Consider the following 22,498-nt stretch of genomic DNA (forward strand, 5'->3'; position numbering starts at 1 on the left):
TCACCACCCTCTGCGTGAAAAGGTTGCCCCTCAGGTTCCTTTTAAATCTTTCCCCTCTCACCCCAAATCCATGCCCCCTAATTTTGGACTCCCCTACCCTGGGGAAAAGACTGTTACTGTCCACCTTATCTATGCCATTCATAAATTTTAAACCCTCATTCTCCTACGTTCCAAGGAATAAAGACCCAGCCTGGCCAACCTCTCCCTATAACTCAGGACCTCTAGTCCTGACAACATCCTCGTAAATCTTTTCTGCACTCTTTCCAGTTTAAACACATCTTTCCGATAACAGGGTGACCAAAACTGTACACAGTACTCCAAGTGCAGCCTCACCAACGACCTGTACAACCGCAAAATAGTGTCCCAACTCCTATACTTAATGCCCTGACGAAGGCCAGCGTGCTAAATGCCTTTTTCACCACCACGTCTACCTGTGATACCACTTTCAACGAACTATGCACTTGTACTCCTAGATCCCTCTGTTCCATTACACTCCCTGGTACAAGTCCTATGGTGGTTTGACTTTCCAAATTGCATCAACTCATTCTTATCTGTGTTGAAATCCATTTGCCACTCCTCAGCCCACTTCCCTAAATGATCAAGATCCCCCTGTAATCTACAATAACCTTCTTCACCATCAATAACACCTTCCAATTTCGTGTCACCCGCAAACTTACTGATCAAGTCTTGTGCATTCGCATCCAAGTCACTTATATAAATAATGAACAAGAGTACAACAATGGAGTTTCATTGGGCTAATACCGAAAAGACGTGCTCTCACAGTCTCACACACTTGGTATTAAAAATCCATTTGAATGCAATTGAATCCAAGTTGGATTTCATAGTCTGAAGGACAAAATGCATGATGATCATGCACAGTCAAGACTCACTTACACAGGAAACTTCCACTCCAGAGCCAGAAAGAGATGTTACCGAATGGATCAGACACCACACCAATGGCCTCAAATCAATAGCAGCAATCTGGCATCAGAGAATTACGCACAAAAGCAAATGTAATTTGGATGTAGGGAGAGGGACAGTGGATACAGTAGTTTCCAAAGGAACCATAACAATTCATTGCAATACTTAATGTGGTACGTCACAGTTACCTTTGGTAAGTTTACTGCATGCATTTGGAGCATCAAGTTACTCAGTGAGGACCAAGCCATCAGCACATCACGGCCACGTCCTGAGCAGTTTGTGGGTGTGAAAGTTGCATTATATATTTCAAGCAAGAACTTAGCAGCTTTTATTCTGTAAAATTAGAAAAATTCTTAGTGCAAGTTGAAAGTGTAGCACCAACAGCCAAAAATATAACCACTGGTCTCTACATTCGGATGATTTTGGATGCTTACAGTCTGCAAACCAAAACAACAGCTACCTAAGAATTAGCGTTGCAACTGCTATTGTTACGTACCAGCAACAACAGAAACACACCGAGTCATGGGCAAGTGTTAGAAACTATTTTATTAATAACTACTTGTGATAATAAGAAAATTAAAACATTAGATATCAAACAATTCTCAAAACTAAACTCAAAGTGTGTGTGTGACAAATTCCCAAACCCCAGGTCTAGGAATAGTTCTCAAAGTTCAGTTCAGCAAGCCATAAGGTGAAACGTGAGCAAAGACTTTTGCAAAACCACCGTTGGCTGAAGAGAAAATGTAGAGAGAATATAGAGAGAAATTACGAAATCCACATGTTCCACCATGGAACCCATACAACACCTCAAATCTCCGATGATCTCCACTGCTTTGTTCCGAAGTATCTGCCACCCCGAAAGGCATTCGATACGTGGCCGCCCACAGAAATACCTGCTTCCCACTACAGGTTAACGACAAAGTGGACTCCACTTGTTTGCTCCAGAAATCCATACATGGATTGTAGTGACAGACACAGCTAATTGTTCTTCATCCATTGTTACGGAGACCAGCAATCGGTGTCTCTCTCTCTTCTCCGACTCTGAGCAAAACCATCAGCACATTGTAATCTTGCTGTCGTGATGACACCACACACACACCACTACTCCACTGTCTAGGTGCCTTAAAGGGACATTCACTAAATAGCAACTTGACTCGTAACACTATTTAATGAAGAAGCCAGTTACTGGTGGAATCACAGGAGCAGAGACCTGGTTACTTATGGCCTTCTGAACTTGTTGGTTATTGATCATTTGATTCACAATTCCAGTGTTATACAGTTTCAATAAGATGAAAACATTGCCTTTAATACTTAGGCAAAATGCCCTTCTCTGCACCACATGCTTTTTCAGGTCACAGATTGCTGGAACAAAACTCTCTGCACCATTGTGAACATAATATTAGTTGTCATTGACAATCAACTTAGATTTAATGTAATTCCATCATTCTCCAAACAAATTTTTTTTTCCTTTTCTCCTGGTTTTAAAACCTACCTTCTACTTATCACTGTCCATTTTGAAGATAGGAACTTAAAAGATTTGTTTTCAACTAACAGAGAGCCAAAACCAACAGAAACCAGAAATGGTGATCTTCTGATCCATAGCTTCACCAGGAGATTGGTTAATCCGTCCTCTACCCTTGCAAATACAATGCTAGTTAAAGAGCGTATTCGCATCAACATTTCCTATACCTCAGTCTGTCAAAGGCCTCAGGAAAAATTCTTTGACAAGAAGAACTTGCATTTATTACCATAAATACATCTAAAACGCATCTCAGAGCACTTCACTCAAATTATTTCTGCAGTTAATGCAAGCACACATGGCAAGCAAACTCAGGTTAGCAAGGTCTCAACATACAGCAATGAAATTACTAACCAATTGATGTTCCAATGATGCTGGTTGAAGGAGGAATTTTGATCAGAATGTCAGGAGAACACTCTGCACAAGTCCCAGTTAGTGTGATGGATTATCTTAGGTGCATTAACACAGATAGATGGAATCTATTTCAGAATCGCCCTTCAAGTTGCAGAAAATTCAATTCTTTACTGGGAACAGCTTTACCATTCACAAGTTTGGCTAACAATGCATAATTGTCTGATCTTAATATTTTTGTCCTATTTCAGCAATACCATAGAACAATACAGCACAATACAGGCCCTTCGGCCCACCATGTTGTGCCGACCTTCAAACCACTCCTAAGACTATCTAACCCCTTCCTCCCACATATCCCTCTATCTTCAATTCCTCCATATGCTTATCTAACAATCTCTTGAATTTGATCAACGTATCAGCCTCCACCACCACCCCAGGCAGCGCATTCCATGCGCCAACCGCTCTCTGGGTGAAAAACCTCCCTCTGACGTCTCCCTTGAACTTCCCACCCATTACTTTAAAGCCATGCCCTCTTGTATTGAGCACTGGTGCCCTGGGAAAGAGGCGCTGGCTGTCTACTATCTATTCCTCTTAATATTTTGTATATCTCTATCATGTCTCCCCTCATCCTCCTTCTCTCCAATGAGTAAAGCCCTAGCTCCTTTAGTATCTCCTCATAATCCATACTCTCTAATCCAGGCAGCACCCTGGTAAATCTCCTCTGCACCCTTTCCAACGCCTCCACATCCTTCCTATAATGAGGTGACCAAAACTGGACACAGTACTCTAAGTGTGGTCCAACCAGAGTTTTGTAAAGCTGCATCATTACTTCACGGCTCTTAAACTCGATCCCACGACTTATGAAAGCTAACATCCCATAAGCTTTCTTAACTATCCTATCCATCTGTGTGGCAACTTTCAGTGATCTGTGGATATGAACCCCCAGATCCCTCTGCTCCTCCACACTGCCCAGAATCCTGCCATTTACCTCATACTCTGCCCTGGAGTTTGTCCTTCCAAAGTGTACCACCTCACACTTCTCCAGATTGAACTCCATCTGCCACTTGTCAGCCCGGCTCTGCATCTTATCAATATCCCTCTGTAAGCTTCGACAGCCCTCCACACTATCCACATCACCACCGATCTTTGTGTCATCTGCAAACTTGCTAACCCACCCTTCCACCACCTCATCTAAATCATTAATAAATATCACAAAAAGTAGAGGTCCCAGAACCAATCCCTGTGTTACACCACTAGTCACAGCCCTCCAATCCGAATGCACTCCCTCCACCACAACCCTCTGCCTTCTACAGGCAAGCCAATTCTGAATCCACACGGCCAAGCCTCCCTGGATCCCTTGGCCTCTGACCTTCTAAGGAACCCTACCATGCGGAACCTTGTCAAACGCCTTACTAAAATCCATGTAGATCACATCTACTACACTACCCTCATCAATCTTCTTGGTCACCTCCTCAAAGAACCCTATCAGGCTAGTGAGGCGAAATCTTTAAGAATACAAGAGTTTACAAGAATAGTTTCAAGAGGAAAAAAAAGATTGGCACCAAATGCACAAATCGTGTCATATCATCACCAGACCCTTGATCCTACCACTGCCAGCTTGCTTCTAAGCCATCCTCCATCCCAAGGACAGCATAAGTAGTAAAAGAATGCAATTTCAACAAAATTCATCCCTTCAGTTCATGCTTTGCCTTTACTATAACACAGTGCATAAAATCAAAACAGAAAATTATCAAGCTGAAGTTATTTTAAGGATGTTACTCAAAGTACTTATGGATCAATTCTTCTCCAAACTTCACCCCTTCTGAAATGGTTATTCCTCATGCCTGCCCCCAATTTGTGAGTGTTTTCTAGTCACTGCACATTGCCAGCCTGTTCGCTCCGTCCAGTTTGCAACTGATGTCCACAGACTTTAGAACAGGGATCATTAGATAATTTTCAGAAGCTGCAGCAAGAAAAAGTACCAGGAACTATTGCAATTGCTTAATCTGACTATTAGGGGTTATATTATCTTTTTTACTCACAATGTGCAGAAAGAGTTCAAGTGGACACCCTTGAAAATGCAGACATAGGAATTTTTAAAAGGCAAAACCCCTGCTAAGTACATCAAAAAATGCCCATGGGAAGCAAAAGTTTTAGAGATAATATTTGGCAAAGTAATAAAGCAATAGTTGAATCATGAGATTCTAATATTAGGAAACTATGAGAACACTGCTTACAATTCTCCAACAGACTAATGATCCATTTGCCCTACTCACCTACATTTCTACAGGATTATTTTGACACAATTCTAAACCAAAGAATGTAGAACCCTGGCAACAGGAACATAGGTCATCCAGTTTTTAAACCCCAGTTTCTCATTCCAATACACTTAGCTTTTAATGAAAGGAAACACAGGGGAAAAAAAGAACACTATTTTCTTGTGCCTTCTTCATATTTGCTGCCCTGCAAATATGAAGAAGAATAGAGGCTAGCTAACCTCTACATACCTTATTCCCTGTAGTTCACAGCGATGTAGGAAACAGCACAAATTTTTCCATCTCTCCCGAGTCCTGAAGGTTCTGCCTGCCTCCAAAGTTCAGTGGGATAACGGGCGCATTTAACACCAAGCCATCAACAGACTCTGTTGTTATAATCAATATGAATAAATCATAAGCACTATAGCAGTGTGTGGAAGAGCCAGTATGACACATGATTAGGTAATAAAAGAATAAATAATCAAATGACTGCTACTACAATTTTTTGTTAAGCGCAAGATTGCAAACTGCTTAGTGGGTCTTGTATACTGAGCTGGGGGCAATAGAGATAGGGATATTTTCCCGACAGACCCACCAACTTGGATCAGCTCCATCTTCAATAAAGAAATTCACAATGAGTAATTTAAAAATGTTCCCTTTTCTCTTTAGCTTAATTGCTTTTTCTGGAATGACAATAATGATATATTTGAAGTGACACATGGATGGATGACAGATATGGATGTAAGAGTGATTTCGTGTAATCCACTTAAATGTGGATAATTACATCAAATTGATACTTTCAGTTCACTTTAAAAAAAAATTTAAAAATGAAGACAGCCCAGTTAACCCATAAAATTGCTACAGTGGGTTTTAGAATTCAAGTAGAGATCTTAATTTTTCACTTCACAAGATGATGTTTAAAATTCATGGTACAAATACAATTCTAAGAGAACTGGATTCTGCTACAAGTATTAGGTACTCCCTATTATTAGAACAAAAAAAACTGAATGTTCAAATTGGACTGTTTGCACAAGCACTGAAGGGAATATATTCCCTGGAATATTATGTAAAACAATCACATGCCTGCAACAACATCCATTGCTACGAGTTGATACTGCTGAATGATTACAAAAAGCATTCAACCTCTTCAGTTAACTTTCAGGTGGAGTGTGCATCTTCTAACAGCTTAAAATAAAGTAACATGCAAAGCATTTTCTAAATAAGCTTTGCTCGCAAAGAAAGCGCACACAGGATATTCCTGACTAATCGCATCACTTTTACTTCTCTATTTATATATAAACAGTACTAACCAACAGCAGAAATTATGTAACAGCTTACATCGACAAAAGAAACATTTCCAGCGATATCCTGTGAACCCCACATCTTTCACAAGCTTTCAAAAATCATGCAAAGAAATAGGTCACCCCTTTACACAGCACTGAGAAACCAATTCTGCTAAACACAATCTAAATCAGCATTCTGTTGCATCCTGGTTCATCTCTGGGGCTTTCCTGCAGCTGTATTTAGATCTTTGAAAAGCATCAGGCACAATTTATACAGCACATTATCAAGAACAACCAGGTAGAGATAGCTCTGGGATCACAAATGCAGGAGGCGAAAATGTCTAAAGTTGCTCCCGGTCACGTACAAGATGGCTCCCTACCAGCTACCTAAGGTAATGGAACCATTGATAAATTTAGTATATGCAGCACTTTGGCAAGGGCTTAGCCCGCATCTAAACAGATACTCTCTTGTAGCCTTAACCTTTGGACTCATTTCACAGACAGTAGTAGTCCGGATCAACTTGTACACAAGGTCAATTCTACTGTACAAGTTAAAGACAGATGAAGAAAAGATAAATCATAGTTCCAAATAAAGGGATGTCAGATTTTTTTCCACTCCTAATTTTAAATGTCAGGTTTGGTCAGTTAAGTCACTCATCCAAGTCAGATGATTATAGTTCAAGCTCAAATTCAGAGCATGAGCACATCACCATACTGTTATGGAGAGCGTGCAGGGTCATCAGTGAATGACACAATCCTCACAAAACACGTCGACTGTTCCAATTGATGTTACTGATCCCCTGATGCTATTCATAGAAGAGTTGGGTGTTTTCCCTCGTCCTTGCTAGCTTTCTTGCCTTGTTAGTCCAAAAGCATTATAAACAGAAAATGCAGTTGTTTATGGGATCTTGCTGTCCAGTGACTCCCACACTGGGAATATTTAATTTATTTGTACTAAACATTTCTCAGAACTGATATAAATATACCTTTAGAAAAACAAGCAAATGAATTTAGTTATTAAGATGTTTAATAATGAATTATCCAAAAATAATTTAAGACAATCAAACATGCCATTGAAAATGGAGAATCAAAGCCAAATGGAATTTACAGTGTGGGTAAACAGAGATGACAGACTCATTTCCAAAACATACATTTTGCCCTTTTTAATATATTAAAAGCCACTAAAAACCTAGATGATGCCACCTCTAAAAATTATTAGTCTCTTCTAGCTGCACACATTTCACGTATCTCACCAAGAGCTTATTTCTTCAGTTCATATACTTTAGCTCACTGATCACACCAGCACAGAGCACCAGTACACTCAGTGTAGCACCGAAGTAGACTGGTAGGGAAGGTCAGCCAGAGCAGCAAGCAGAGGCCAGACAAGGCAGTGAGCAGAAAAACAACTATATCATTTGTGTATTTTAAAGATAACTAAGACTATCAGTATCTGGTTAAGGAAGATTAAAACAAAATGCTTCCTGTGGGTGGTCCTGGGAAGTGGCATGGATTCAAAGTCTGCCCCACCCTGCAAAGAAACTTGTGTGCCACTGTTATAACTACACTGTAAAGCCATGCATAAGCAGATTGCAGTAGTATGGGCTGACAGCGTGGACAATAATTATGACTCCAGAAAGAGTAGTCTAAAATCAGAGTATTCAGTTTTGAGTCCATAGAAAAGTTGAATGAGCCAAGGCTACCATCTGGAACACCTCATCTGAATTTTAGTAAACCAGATGTTGCATCTTAATACACAAATGTAATTGATAAGCATAACAACCGTAATTGTAACTTACAACTTGTGCTCACCATTCAGTTGCATTTGGGTGCTCGGAGCCGATATTGCGAGTTATGCGCCAAGTTTTGTATACCTAGTCTGTGGCAGCTACTGCTTCTGTTATATCACATTGTTCCAATTAACAACGTTAAAGCCCAAGACAACAGTATCTATGACTGTAAATTACACAATTTATATTCAATTTCCTACATCTTTTAAATAGAAGAGTCACCTTATGACTTTTAATGTATAATAGAATTTGAATTGCATTAATTTTTTTTCAAAAGAACACAAATGAAATTAAATGCAAATAAATTTCCTTTTAACAAGATTCAGAACACGAATCCCCCTAACTTTCACTCCATCTCCCGAGAGGCTGAACCTATACAACTTAGTAAAGTGAGAAGTGATTTCACTGAAATGCCCAAAATTCTTACAGGACTTGCTAAGGTAAACTTGTGGGGTGATGTTTCCCATTGGCTGGGGTGTCTAGAACCAGGTGACACAGACACCCATCGCAAACTAAAGGGTTGGCCATTCAGGTCTAAGATAAGAAATTTCTTCAGATGGGGCTAGTGAATCTTTGGAATTCTCCACCCGAAAGGGTTGTGGAGGCTCAACTGTTAAGTATATTCAAGGCAGGGGTTTATAGATGTTGAGATATTAAAGGAATCAAGGGGGCATCAAGGTAGATCAGCCATGATCATCTTGAATGGCAGTATAGGCACAAGAGGCCGAATGGCCTGTTCCAGCTTCTACTTCATGTTCATGTGCACAACGCTGCTCTGAACTCACCAATGAGCAATCAAATAACCTACAGGATGTCAAACCCAAAAATTTATTACATTCTCCCTCCCAGATCTGCACAAAGAACAAGGTTTCTTCGACACCCCCAATCACTCGGTGCCAAAATATTCTGGTGCCTCAATGTTATGAAAGGAAACCAAGTGATAACAGGAGACCAAGTATGGAATACAGTTTTGGGTACTTGACTTAAAGAGGGCACTATCACACGGGGCAGAGCCCAAGTGGAGACGAGTACGAATTGTCCACAAAACTCAACTCTGACATTATAAGAGGTGATATGACCTGGATATTTAAATACAGACAGACAATCAGGTTAGCTCATGGCAGCAGCATAAATACAGTATGTTTAAAATTAAAAGGGCTACATTCCTAAGACTGCATTCATCTAGCATCTTTAACAGTACAATTCAAGTCAGTTCACAGGAACGTTATCCTTTTTGGTGCAGCTGGTAGAACTGCTGCCTCACGACACCAGAGACCCAGGTTCAACCCTGAGCTCCAGTGTTGTCTCTGCAGAGTTTCCACGTTCTCCCTGTGACGGCATGGGTTTCCACGGCATGCTCTGGATTCCTCCCACATCCCAAAGACGTGTGGGTTGGTAGGTTACTTAGCCATTGTAAATTGCCCCTGGTGTGCAGGTAAGTAGAATCTGAAGGTGGCGGGGGGGGGGGGGGTGTAACAGCTTATCAGAACGTGGAGAGCGTAAGAAATGTATTAATACAGGATTAGTGTCAATAGGTTCTTGATGGTCAGCACTGATGCCATGAGCTGAAGGCCTTTCTGTACTGCATCTCTGTGAAACTATGAATCTATGATCCCAAGAAATGTTGTTAATTCAGAGTTATTAGAAAAGGACAAATACAGTTACACCAACACATCCCATTTCAAGCGTTTCCAGGACTATGAAAGTGCCATTTGTCAGGTACAATGCCAATGTTTAATAACTTAGGGTCTGCTAAAAATCTGTTAGCAAAGATGTATTTTAAGAAATGGAATAAAGAATGCAGAGTTCTATCCTTTTTGTAGCTTTGGTTGTAAACTCTTGATTTTCTGGTTACCTTAGGAAGAAACAACAAACGATTTCCCTCATGCTTTTAAAATTGTAAAGCAAAAGCAATGTCTCAAAGTTTTTGAACCCAAAATGATTTTACTCAAGTGAAAAATGAATGCTTACTCATCTTTGTGATCTTTACATAAATGAATCTGAGCTACAATGCAAATGGGTCTTAAAGCATTTGAGGACAATTATAAATCACTGTATGTTGGACTTCTAATGAGGCTGTTATTTCTAGAATGAAAAATCTGCATCAGTTCATTCACAAGATTCACCCAAGCCATCCTGGGCCTCCAACTTGGTATACACTCTGAAACCGGATCAGTTACTCAGGAAAATAGGCATTTCTCTCATTTTGTTTCTTCCAGTAACTGCAAAAAAAACAATGGAAAGAATTGCCCTGGAAATAGTGCATACATATCCCCAGATTACTGAACATTATCGCAGCTTAACTTCTAATAGCCTAAATCCTATATGACCTGATTACTTAAGTAAAGCCTTATTTGCAAGATTAGGGGCTGCTTGATGAATCGGTTCAAATATTTTTTCCACAACTTCCTCGGGCTCTTTCAAAAATCAAAACTCTAACCCTCTTCCAGTTGCCTGACAGCTGCAATACAAACTTAAAAATCTGCAGCCTCGTTTACTAATGGATTTGAAGTGCCTGTCCCCCAATGCTAAGATGCAGCATTTTTAATATTTGGACACTTTTTTTTGTGCTTTCCAAGTGTACCAGCTGTTATTGGCCTCAAATTTGTAACTGGAACTAGAAGCAGACAAATCAGCTGTGGAAGGATCACAACTGAGCCCATTCCTGTTCTTACCTAATGATAGCAAACATTCATTCACAGACAGCTAACTTCTAGGAGTAGCGAGGGGGGGCATCTCACAGGCCGAAGGGCCTGTTTTGTGCTGTATGGTTCTATGGTATCTCAATATTGATACAGCCTGACATAGCAACCTCAATCAGGACACTGGCTGAGGCACACTGATGCTTCTTTTAAAATGTAGCTTTAAGATGAACAAGCAAATACATGGGGAAAGAATGTTTTACAATAAGCAGAGAGGAAATTGCCCAAGTACTCAGGAAGGAATATTCTTAAATGAACATAACAAAGACCTCCTTGTTTGAATTTTCCATTAACTTTCAGTTAGATAAACAGGATTCTTGCAGTTAAATTTGTCAGTCTAGTAATCTAATGAACTGGTTAAGAGACTCAAACCTGGTTTGACTTTGATGGATAATTTGGTGATTAGTGAGGGCTCCAAAAAGTCACTAAGACGTAATGGATCTCCACAGGCCTCAAACCTCCACCAGTTGCTCTGAATAAACGTGGCTGCACTTCTCTTGGAATGAGGAAAAACAGTAAACTGTTGATCCAGCTCATCAACGTTACTTTAAACAAACACCACAGCTACTTTAAGCCCAGCAGGTCTAGTCCACTAACTCCAATGGGATCTTTGGAGACCCCCCCTCACCCACCCCCAAGATACTCAGTCTGTCCACTCAGTGAAGCTATGAGAGGGGGCTCTTAGTTTCTTGGCTACATGCCCTTCAGTATCATCACCAGGGCATCCCCACACTGGTATGGCTGCAGAGCAGCAGCAGCCAAGCCATCAACACCCCCTCCCCCCACCCCTCAAACCCATAAAAATTGGGTGGTAAAGCAAAAATCATTAAAAGCTGTCAGTAATCCCTTAATAGGAGGTAGCAGCCAATGTGCTTCCTTTCCCTTGTGTTTCTGTGGCATCAGGAGAAAACACTAAAAATGGCACATGCTCTGTGCTATATGCTCTTAATAGTGTTTCTTACATTACAAATAAAATTCATAATGTAATATTTGCAAATTCTATAAAAAGACTAGAAGTACTGGAAATGCAAGTGATGCAATAGCACAGGTGTTATAAGATGTTGCTTGACTACCATTTAGTGTGCTCTCTTTATCTGTCAAAGTACATTAAAAGGAATACACAAGTAGCAACTCCACATGCCACATCTAGTTACAGATGCAAAATAGGTTCAGGATACCAGGTACTTATTATCCAGAGCCCAAAGGTGACCCTTAGATCCCAATCTGCCACGAGACAATTAAAGTGATTATGTGAAATTAACAATTAGACTTTGAATTATTCTACTTCAGTGAATTTAAGATTACAGTCACATAGTATAATATTACAGTACTGACAGAACAGTTGATTTGTGAAGCACAAGGCTATTTTATGTAATAATTTTTTTTAAAAGTTAGAATCCTCAAGTCAAAGATCTACCACCTACTCAAATCATTTTCACTCAATTCTGAATGCTTAAAGTTTATTTCCTAGTAAAGTACATTCATATTTGCAATTTGGATTATTAAGCCTATGATCAGTGGTACTACTCTCGCGAGTCAAGTGATCAGATTCAATTTCCACTCCAAGGGCATGAGGGCAATATCCAGGCTGCCACTTCAGTGCAGTATTGACATGGTACTTCTGATGGGTAACACTACTTTTCAGATGAGATCTTAAACTACAGCCAATGATTTCCTTCCCTAGCAGCTTGATGCAAAAGATAAGGCATCATTCAAAGGACAGGAGTGTCCGCCAGCTGACTTGGTCATCACTTACCCGTCAACCAACACCAGAAGCAAAGTATTTATCTGTGCTATTTGTGGGACCTTGCTGTGCGCAAGTTGGCTCACATTTGTCTATTCAACAGACTACAAACAGTTCAGCTGCGTAAAGCCTTCAGGGAAGTCCCGATATTGTGAAGAGGGGTTAATCGTTTAACTTTGGTAAAAGGGCTAGGTTTACAATCTAAACCACATTTAAGAGCCATTCACATGAAACTTATTTTCACCATATGTAACCAGACACGAATATTTTATGATTAAATACACAAATGTCATAGTTCTTGATGCTCTACTAAATAGATTTCTTGGCAGGGTCATCAAGCTACCCATATGGCAGTAAGAGAAACTGTATGGTTGTCCAAAGACTTCACATGACCTCTTCATTGTTCAGGTTTCTAGTGAAATGTTAAAAAGTATACAAAATGCATGCACATTTAAGTGAAATTGCTTTGTTCTATTTTTATAGCTAATACATTGAAAACATTTCTTCCTCACAGCTCTTGATCAGCAAAGCTGTTGCCCATCTTTTGATCTGTGCTACATCTCCCTTGCAACTTTCCACCTTGACAGACCCATGCCCACTAGTACTGCACACTGGTGTTAACACAGTGACAGACCTGCACCCATTCAGTACAGCATCCCACTGTTAAACAGTGGCAGACCAGTATCTACCAGTACTGTACCCATTTTACAGCGAAAGTACTTAACAGTACAATGCACCCGGTCTAGAAATGGCTCTGGCTTAAAGCCCAAAGGTGGGATCAGGCCAAAAATTGGGCATCCCAACACTGGGTCTCGACTCCCTGGCACGGTCAGGTCCTTGTTCCAGCACTGGGAAGTCCACAGTCTCAGCTGTATTGAGAGTATAGGCTGGATGTGGCTAATCGACCATATGTTCTGCATCACAGTGCTATGGAAGATGCCAATTCACTTTCATTTAGGTAATGAAAACACTCAGTTGCCACTGAGACCATCAGCCACAGTCTGCATTGCAGACAGTAGAGCTAATGTTGAGACTGACCAGTAACCTCTATTAAAACATACACATGTAAAACAAATTACAGCATTCATTGTGAATACAGAAGTGAAAATTGAAGGATATGAAGTCCAAAAAACTCCCGTGTCTAGAACATCTAATCTTGCCCAGACTTGCCAGGGATTGGGTTGCGAAGAAATAGATTTCTTGGCAGTGTCATCAAGCTACCCATGTGGCAGAAAGAGAAACTGTATGGTTCTCTGAAGACTTTGCATAAACTCAATTGTTCAGATTTCTAGTGAAATGTTAAATGTACCAAATGTGTGCACGTTTGAGAGAAGTTGCACTTATAGCTAATATATTGAAAAACATTTCTTCCTCACAGCTCTTAGACAGCAAAGTTGTTGCCTATCTTTTGATGTATGCTACATAAAAGAGAACTGAAATACTGTACTTAAACAAGATTCCAGCCATATTAACCCCATACTATTGCCCATTTCCATTTTTCGTTCTCTCAGGCTGAAAAAAGCTATTCAAATGTGTCTCTTTCTCCCACTACAAAGGCCAGCCGAGTCAAACCTACCATTGAAGCTATTGTTCAAACCTTTATTAGCTCCAGATTTGATTACTTATGTGGTCAGTTTGCTGGTCTTCTATCTTCCGTTCACAGATGTCAACTCATTGTATTATCTGCTGCCCATATCACACATTAACTCTCACTATTACCCACAGATTGGTTCCTGGTCATGCACACCTCAAATTAAAAATTCCCACCCTTCATGCTACCTTTGCTCACCTTCTCGCCCTACAGCCTCATCCCAATTTGTTCTCTGATATCAGTTTCCTGTGCAGTTCCTTTCTCTTCATCTCACAGTTGTGTCTTTTCCCAAATCAATCCACTCTATTGACTTTTTCCCTGAACTACTCACCTCATCATCTCTCTCCCCTTTTAGGCAGTTCTTAGAAAGCCACTCTCCGGCTAAGCTTTTGATCACCGCTTGCAACACCAGCTCTTTGTCAAGGCATCCATTTCATTAAGCTTCTTACTCCAGCAAAATTTTAGGTGTACCCGCTGATTCTTTTCCAGCAAGGTGCACCCCTCTACTCACATTCCTCTCACCTTCAACCAAAAGATGCTTGCCCCCACTTCACTCCCAAAGACCATCAAAAATATGCAACACAACTACTAAAAGGGAACAGAAATAATAGAAAGGATATACTAGAAAAGGTAAAATGTATTCTTACAATAATCTTGATTCTGTTACATTCTCATTTTAAAAGTACTTTGCACTCCGAGTAGTGCAGTGAAAGATTCATTTGAAGGGCTAATGACAACACCCAGTCACCGCTTTGGATTATATCATTCTCTGTGGCTCACCAGAGTTACAGAAGAGATCAGGTGGTCTGACGGACACACTCATGATAATTGAATCAGCACATGCTTCACAAGTAAAGCTCTTAAGTTATTTGTAAATCTTCTGCTGCTCAAGTCAGAGGGTGGTCTGGCTTACTAATTCAGGAATGTTATAGGAAATAAAACAACCAGATAATTGTGCCCTTCAAGCATAGGTTCTATTATGGCTACAAAGGCACACTGATGTTGAGTTCATTCAAAGGGTGCTTTCAATGCAAGTTGGGAGATTGGAATTCTGAATTTGCAATGTGGAATGATTAATTAGCAGTGCATCATACCACTGGTACTTTCTGCACCAAAAGTGTGTTTTTTGCTCTGCACAATGACGGCAATTAGTTCTTTGTAACAGTTTTATTAAAAAAGTTCTGCAGAGGCTGGCAATAGAGGGATGCAACACGAGTATGACAGGATATTCTGTTTTATTGATATTTCACTCCCATACACTCAAAAACAGAGGTGAGCTGTGTACATCATGATGCACAGTACCAGTCTCACTACATTACTGTTCTGTGGCAGTTCAGTGAAGCACATTACTGTATTGAGGTGTTGAACAAATTCAGCTATTAAAATGGTAGATGACTGCACCTTAACATCCAGCATTAGTGTTTGTCTGGAGATTTTCTATGGGACATGAAGTTATTCTGCAGCAGTTTTAACCCAAGGGTCCTAATGCTTAGAAATCCAGTGGACCAGTATAACAATCCTCACTGCACAGGGCTTTGCAAACTACAGACCCTGGAGTTGTTTCAACAGCAAATAAAAATGTACAGAACCACAGAGGACAATGAGTATTCAGATCTATGCCCTACACAACTCTCCTCCAATCCTCCTAATATTCTAACATACGTTTCTCTTCAAGTTAGATTCCCATGTGGCCATTTCTTTACTGGGAAAAAAAAGTGTTTATTTTACAAAGAATATCTGGGAGCAAGTACAAACATAGTTTCCCACGAGAGAATTTGGGCAATTTCTGACACCAAGCACAAAGTTCAAGATTTTCATAACCCCTGTCCAGATCCAGTAAGTTAATCTGTGATGCTCAGAATTCCTATTACATACAGTTAAGAGTTTGGCAAATAATTACTCCACTTTGTTTTGCCCAGAACCAGCTTACATAAGGAAGGAATCCAATCAATTCTATGACTACAGATTCATAACTATAAATTTAGAGCCCTAACACATTAAATATTCCAAAATACAAATGAACACAGTAATACTAAAAGCAGCAATGCAATGTACACACATGAAGCCAGTAGGAAAACAGGTTAAAATTAAATTAAATTTGGTATGATATTGCTATTTCTCATGTGTCAGCACCATACTAAACACTGGGATCGAAGTCTGGAAATTTTAAGATGAGCCAGTATCACGGTGCCTGCAGAAATCAGCCAACACACAAGCTAATTACTCCATCGCCCTCCCTGTTCCACAAACCCCAGTGCAGACACCGACTATTACACCAGTTTCCCCAATACACAACAATTCTTTCAACAGCCCCACTGCAGCCCCCACTAATGCAGTCCCTCCGCTACCCCACCAGTGCAGTTCCCACCGGTGCAGCCCCCACTGCTGCAGTTCCCACCAGTGCAGCCCCCAGCTGCCCCGACGGTGCAGTTCCCACCGGTGCAGCCCCCCCGCTCCCCCACTGGTGCAACCCCCACCAGTGCAGCCCCTCCCACTCCCCCACCGGTGCCACCCCCCCGCTCCCCCACTGGTACAACCCCCACCAGTGCAGCCCCTCCCACTCCCCCACTGGTGCAGCTCCCCCCAGTGCAGCCCCTCCCACTCCCCCACCAGTGCAGTCCCTCCCGCTCCCCCATCGGTGCCCCCCCCCACCAGTGCAGCCCCTCCCACTCCCCCACCGGTGCCACCCCCCCGCTCCCCCACTGGTACAACCCCCACCAGTGCAGCCCCTCCCACTCCCCCACTGGTGCAGCTCCCCCCAGTGCAGCCCCTCCCACTCCCCCACCAGTGCAGTCCCTCCCGCTCCCCCATCGGTGCCCCCCCCACCAGTGCAGCCCCTCCCACTCCCCCACCGCTCCACCACCAGTGCAGCCCCCACCAGTACAGACCCTCCAGTACCCCACCAATGCAGCCTCCCCCGGCCGTGCCGCCTCCCGCCCCGGCTCCCAGCCCTGCCTCCCCGGTGCCTGCGCTCAGTGCCCGCTCATCCCCGCAAACAAAGGGAGCCGCGACGGAAAACCGCCGCCGGTCGCTACCTGGCCCTTGGGCTCCTGCATCTCCATGGCCGTGGTGCGAGAGAGGCTGAGCCGGACCGTCCCCGGGGCCAAGGCCAAGGCTCACACCGCATCGGGACACCGACCGCGCCGCCTCACCCGGACCCGGCGAGCCGCGCCTGCGCACTGCCGCCGAATCGGCGGGGACGCACTGCGCCTGCGCACTGCCGGGGAGGCGGGAGGCGGGAGCGGGAGGGCGTCCGCGGGCCGCTGCTGGTGTCCGGCGCTGCGCCATCGCCTTGTCTCCGGCAGCGCTCCAGTTCTGAGGCGGCGGCAGGCTTCTGCCACAGGTATGAAGATTAAAGAGGCTGCGGGTGTTGGAATCCGGAGCAAAGAAAAACGGGTCAGGCAGCATCTGTGGAGGGAAAAGGGATGGTCGACGTTCCGGGTCGAATCCCTGCACCGGGTCTGAGAGAGAAGGGGAAAGATTGCCGGTATAAGGTGAGGTAAACAACCCAATGGGGTGAACATTGAATTTTCCAGCTACAGGTAACCCCCCCCCCCCCCCCGCTGCTCTCCTCCCACACACACACACACACACACACACACACACTACCTGGTTTTCTGCACTCTTTGTTCATCCCTTCCCCATCCATCTGGTTCATTCTGCCCATCGATGCGCCACAGAAAGCATCCTTTCTGGATGCATCACGGCAACTTGAATTTTAGTGACATGGCGTCATGACAACAACCTTTCCCCTCCATCTCAGCAAAACAAAAGAGCTGGTCATTGACTTCAGGAAAGGGGGCGGTGCACATGCACCTGTCTACATCAGTGGTGCTGAAGTCAAGAGGGTTGAGAGCTTCAAGTTCCTAGGAGTGAACATCACCAACAGCCTGTCTTGGTCCAACCACACAGACGCCACAGGCAAGAAAGATCACCAGTGCCTCTACTTCCTCAGGAGGCTAAAGAAATTTGGCGTGTCTCCTTTAATACCAATTTTTATTGATGTACTATAGAAAGCATCTTATCCAGATGCATCACAGCTTGGTATGGCAACTGCTCCGCCCAGGACTGCAAGAAACTGCGGAGAGTTGTGGACACAGCCTAGCGCATCACGGAAACCAGCCTCCCCTCCATGGACTCTGTCTATACCTCTCCCTGCCTTGGTGAAGCAGCCAGCATAATCTATGATCCGGGTCATTCTCTCTTCTTTCCTCTCCCATCAGGCAGAAGATACAGGAGCCTAAGAGCACATACCACCAGGTTCAGGGACAGTTTCTATCCCACAGTGATAAGACTATTGAATGGTTCCCTTATATGATGAGATGGACTGTTGACCTCACAATCCACCTTGTTGTGATCTTGCACCTTATTGCCTACCTGCAGTGCACTTCCCTGTAGCTGTGACACTTTACTCTGTATTCTGTTATTGTTTTTACCTGTACTACCTCAATGCACTCTACTAACTCAATGTATCTGCACTGTGTAATGAATTGATCTGTACAAACAGTATGCAAGACAAGTTTTGCACTGTACCTCAGTACAAGTGACAATAATAAACCAATACCAATGCCAACTGCTCTGCTTGTGACCATAAGAAATTGCATACAGTTATGGACGCAGCTCAGCACATCACAGAAACCAACCTCCCCTCCATGGACTCTGTCTATACTTCTCGCTGCCTCGGTAAAGAAGCCAGCGTAATCAAAGACCCCACCCACCCACCTGGGACATCCTCTCTTCTCCCCTCTCCCATTGGGCAGAAGATACAAAAGCCTGAAAGCACATACCGCCAGGCTCAAAGACAGCTTCTATCCCGCTGTTATAAGACTATTGAACGGTTCCCTAGTATGATAGGATGGATTCTTAACTTCACAATCTATCTCGTTATGACCTTGCCCCTTATTGTCTACCTGTACTGCATTTTCTCTGTAACTGTAACACTTTATTCTGCATTCTGTATTGTTTTACCTTGTACTACCTCGATGCACTGTGTAATGAATTGATCTGTATGAACAGTATGCATGACAAGTTTTTCACTGTACCTCAGTACAAGTGACAAGAATAGATCAATTCCATCATTCCCTCCCCATCTTAAAACTTTATGTACAGCACAGTAACAGGCCCTTCTGGCCCAACGATCCCACGCCACCCAATTACACCAATGTTAACCTACTAACCTGTAGCTCCTTGGAATGTGGGAGGAAACCAGAGCACCCAGAGGAAACCCACATGGTCACAGGGAGAACGTACCAACTCCTTACAGACAGCGGCGGGAACTGAACCCCGATCGCTGGTGCTGCAATAACGTTATGCTAACTGCTACGCTACTGTGCCTACCTATCACCTACCAGTCTCTGTCCCACCCTTCTCCCCCATCTGGTTCCGTCTGCCCAACATTTCCCACCCCCCCCCCGACCATTTGGTTCCATCTATCAGCTACTAGCCTCTATCCCACCCCTCTACATACTGCTATATACTGGCAATCTTTCATCTTCCCGCTCAGTCCTGATGCAGGGTCTCGACGCAAAATCTGGTCTTACACCTTATGCCTCAACAGATGCTGCTTGACCTGCTGAATTCTTCCAACATTTTTGTTGGGACAGGAGGTGCCTGGCAGGGCAGCTGGTAGGTCGCCCACTCCTTCCATCATCATTCCGGGCCCTCCCTTGCTAGTGAAGGGACTCGAGGTTCTCAATGCCAGGTGTGTAGGATGTGCTGACTCAAAGATGAACGGAAGTGCGAGCAATTCAAGTGAAGAATTGGAAACCACAGTGAGACACAGAATCACCAATGTCTTTTGTATTTCCTGAAAATTATTATACAATTCCCTTTTGGCTATAAAGCAAGAAGCAGCAAATGCTGAAAACCTGAAATAAAAAAATCCTGGAAAATATGGGTAACATCCATGGAGAGATTCTACACTCCATGGACGCTTCTCTGTCGAAGGATGTTTCTCTCTGTAGATGCTGCCTGACCTTGTGGGTATTTCCAGCATTCTGTATTTTTATTTGCTTTTGATTGTAATTTTATTCTGATTAAATACTCAGAAGGAATAGAGGTAGCAAAACAAAGCCAAATTACAAAAAAGGAGCAAAGGTCTTTGACAGCCAGTTAAGTCATGCCAGTCCCAATTTAGCTAAAGCTATTAAAAACTGTCAAAACATTAACAAACTGAATTTCTCTGAATGTGAAGCATTCAAAACATTTTTTAAAATTCCAGAAACAAGAACCCTTGAAGTTGTGTTTTAAGAAATGAGTTGTTTTAACATTTATGTTCTTCATTATTGTTTGTAAAACTTTCCAACAAAATACACTATGAGAAAGTTCTTGCATTTGAAAAGCACCTTTCATGGTTTCATGATGTCCCAAGTCAAGGCAGCCTATCTGCGGACAGCACAATCCAACAAACACCATTGATTAATATTTACTGATAATGTGCTTTAGCTATTGGTTGAAGGATAAATATTGGCTAGGGCAATGCAGAGAAATCCCCTACTGTTTTGAAATAGTGACCTTTAATGTAACGTAGTATCCTGCCATGAGCTGTTGTGAGTGCAATGTCCTGACTTTATATAGCAGCTACAGAGAAGCAAGCTATTACACAATGTGACTCTCATTAATGTCATTTATTGTCAAGCAGCTTCAATATATTCCGATCCTGACACTTTGATGCCCTTACTGGTTAATGTTATAATTCTTAGCGATAAACTTGACTTTTCACCTTGCGGACTTGATTTTGTCAGGGTATGAATTGAATTTTGCAATGATTGATACAAGGTAGTTCAGTCCTTGAAGTTTAGGCCAAACTCAGCTCATGGACTCAAGCCAGTTACAAACAGAGTTTAAATCTTCCCAGCTGTAGAACACTTCTGTTAAATCAAGCAACTAACATAATAAGTTAGGTACATGGTTTTTTTATTTTACTGCTAAAACAACTCTCTCTCCACATCATTCCACCATCAGCAGGGTTTAGCTTCTCCAGTGTTTCATATCTCACAGTTGTAGCATGTTCTTCTCTCTCCTCTGCCCTCCTATGTTTTCCTCCATTTACATGACTTCCATCCTCTCATAACCAGCACCACCACCGCTTCTGCTGTTCATTCTCTCTTGGTCTCCACCCAATCACAGACAATGGCTTTGTCCTTTCCACCCCTCTGCACTCCCTGCAACTTAAACACAAGCAGGTATAGTAGTGAGGCGGTTAGCATAACGCTATTACAGCGCCAGTGACAGGAATTCAATTCCAGCTGCTGTCTGTAAGGAGTTTGTATGTTCTCCCTGTGTCTGCGTGGGTTTCCTCCCACATTCCAAAGACGTATGGGTTAGGAAGTTGTGGGCATGCTATGTTGGCGCCGGAAGCGTGGCAACACTTGCAGACAGCCCCCAGAACACTCTACACAGATGCATTTCACTGTGTGTTTCAATGTACATGTGACTAATAAAGATATCTTCTAACTTTTCTCAATTTTGATGAAAGTTCATTGAAATAAAATATTAATGCTTTTTCTCCCTCTTTGAGTATTTTTCCCCCTGTTGCTCTGTTCACCATCTGCTACAGAACTAGGGTGGGTGTTTAGTCCTTTAGGACATAGCCAGCTCAATGAATGGTACCAATCCACTCTTCATAATGAATACTGAAGTCCCTTCTCAGCACATTCTGTGGCTTTGCTTCTCTCGGTGCTTCATACAAGTAATATTCAGTGTGGAAAGGTACTGATTCATTAGCTGAGTGAGAACACCGCTTTGAAATAGGCAAAAAATGTTCCTGCCCAGGCTGAACTTGATGCTATGAGACTTTGCACGGTAGTGTAGCGGTTAGCGTAACGCTTTACAGCACCAGCAACCCGAGTTCAAATCCGGCCGCTGTCTGTAAGGAGTTTGTACGTTCTCCCCGTGACTGCATGGGTTTTCCCCAGGTGCTCCGGTTTCCTCCCGTATTCCAAAGACGTACGGGTTAGGAAGTTGTGGGCATGCTATGTTGGCGCCGGAAGCATAGCGACACTTGCGGGCTGCCCCCAGAACACTACGCAAAAAGATGTATTTCACTGTGTGTTTCGAAGTACATGCGACTAATAAAGATATCTTATGGAGTGAATATTGGGCACTTCCTGGACCATTCGTTCCTGATTACAAACCAGCATGTCACAACCTCTAGTGGGTCCATCCTGTGGTAGAGCAGGCATGGTAAAGGAGGAGTCTGGAATGTTCTCTCAAGAGGTACGATTCTCTGATTGTGACCATGTCAGTCTGTTGCTTAAATGGTCCATGGGTCTGCTTTCCCAATTTTAGCACATCTGCAGATATTCACAACAAGGTCTTTGCAAGGTCAATTGAGCCCTTGTTGT

At 42.7% G+C, this 22,498-nt stretch overlaps 1 protein-coding gene across 1 annotated transcript in view; it reads right to left on the reverse strand.

Annotated features, from left to right (window-relative positions):
• tmem94 (transmembrane protein 94) overlaps window positions 1-17,441 on the reverse strand; it is a 93,400-nt gene extending 75,959 nt beyond the window's left edge. Inside the window, 1 exon segment of the mRNA XM_052033348.1 lies at window positions 17,057-17,441. Coding sequence (XP_051889308.1) covers window positions 17,057-17,441 — 385 coding nt within the window.
• Window positions 17,442-22,498: the final 5,057 nt, after the last annotated feature.

The sequence above is a fragment of the Pristis pectinata genome, chromosome 18 (assembly GCF_009764475.1).
Source record: "Pristis pectinata isolate sPriPec2 chromosome 18, sPriPec2.1.pri, whole genome shotgun sequence".
In the NCBI taxonomy this organism is placed as follows: Eukaryota; Metazoa; Chordata; class Chondrichthyes; order Rhinopristiformes; family Pristidae; genus Pristis; species Pristis pectinata.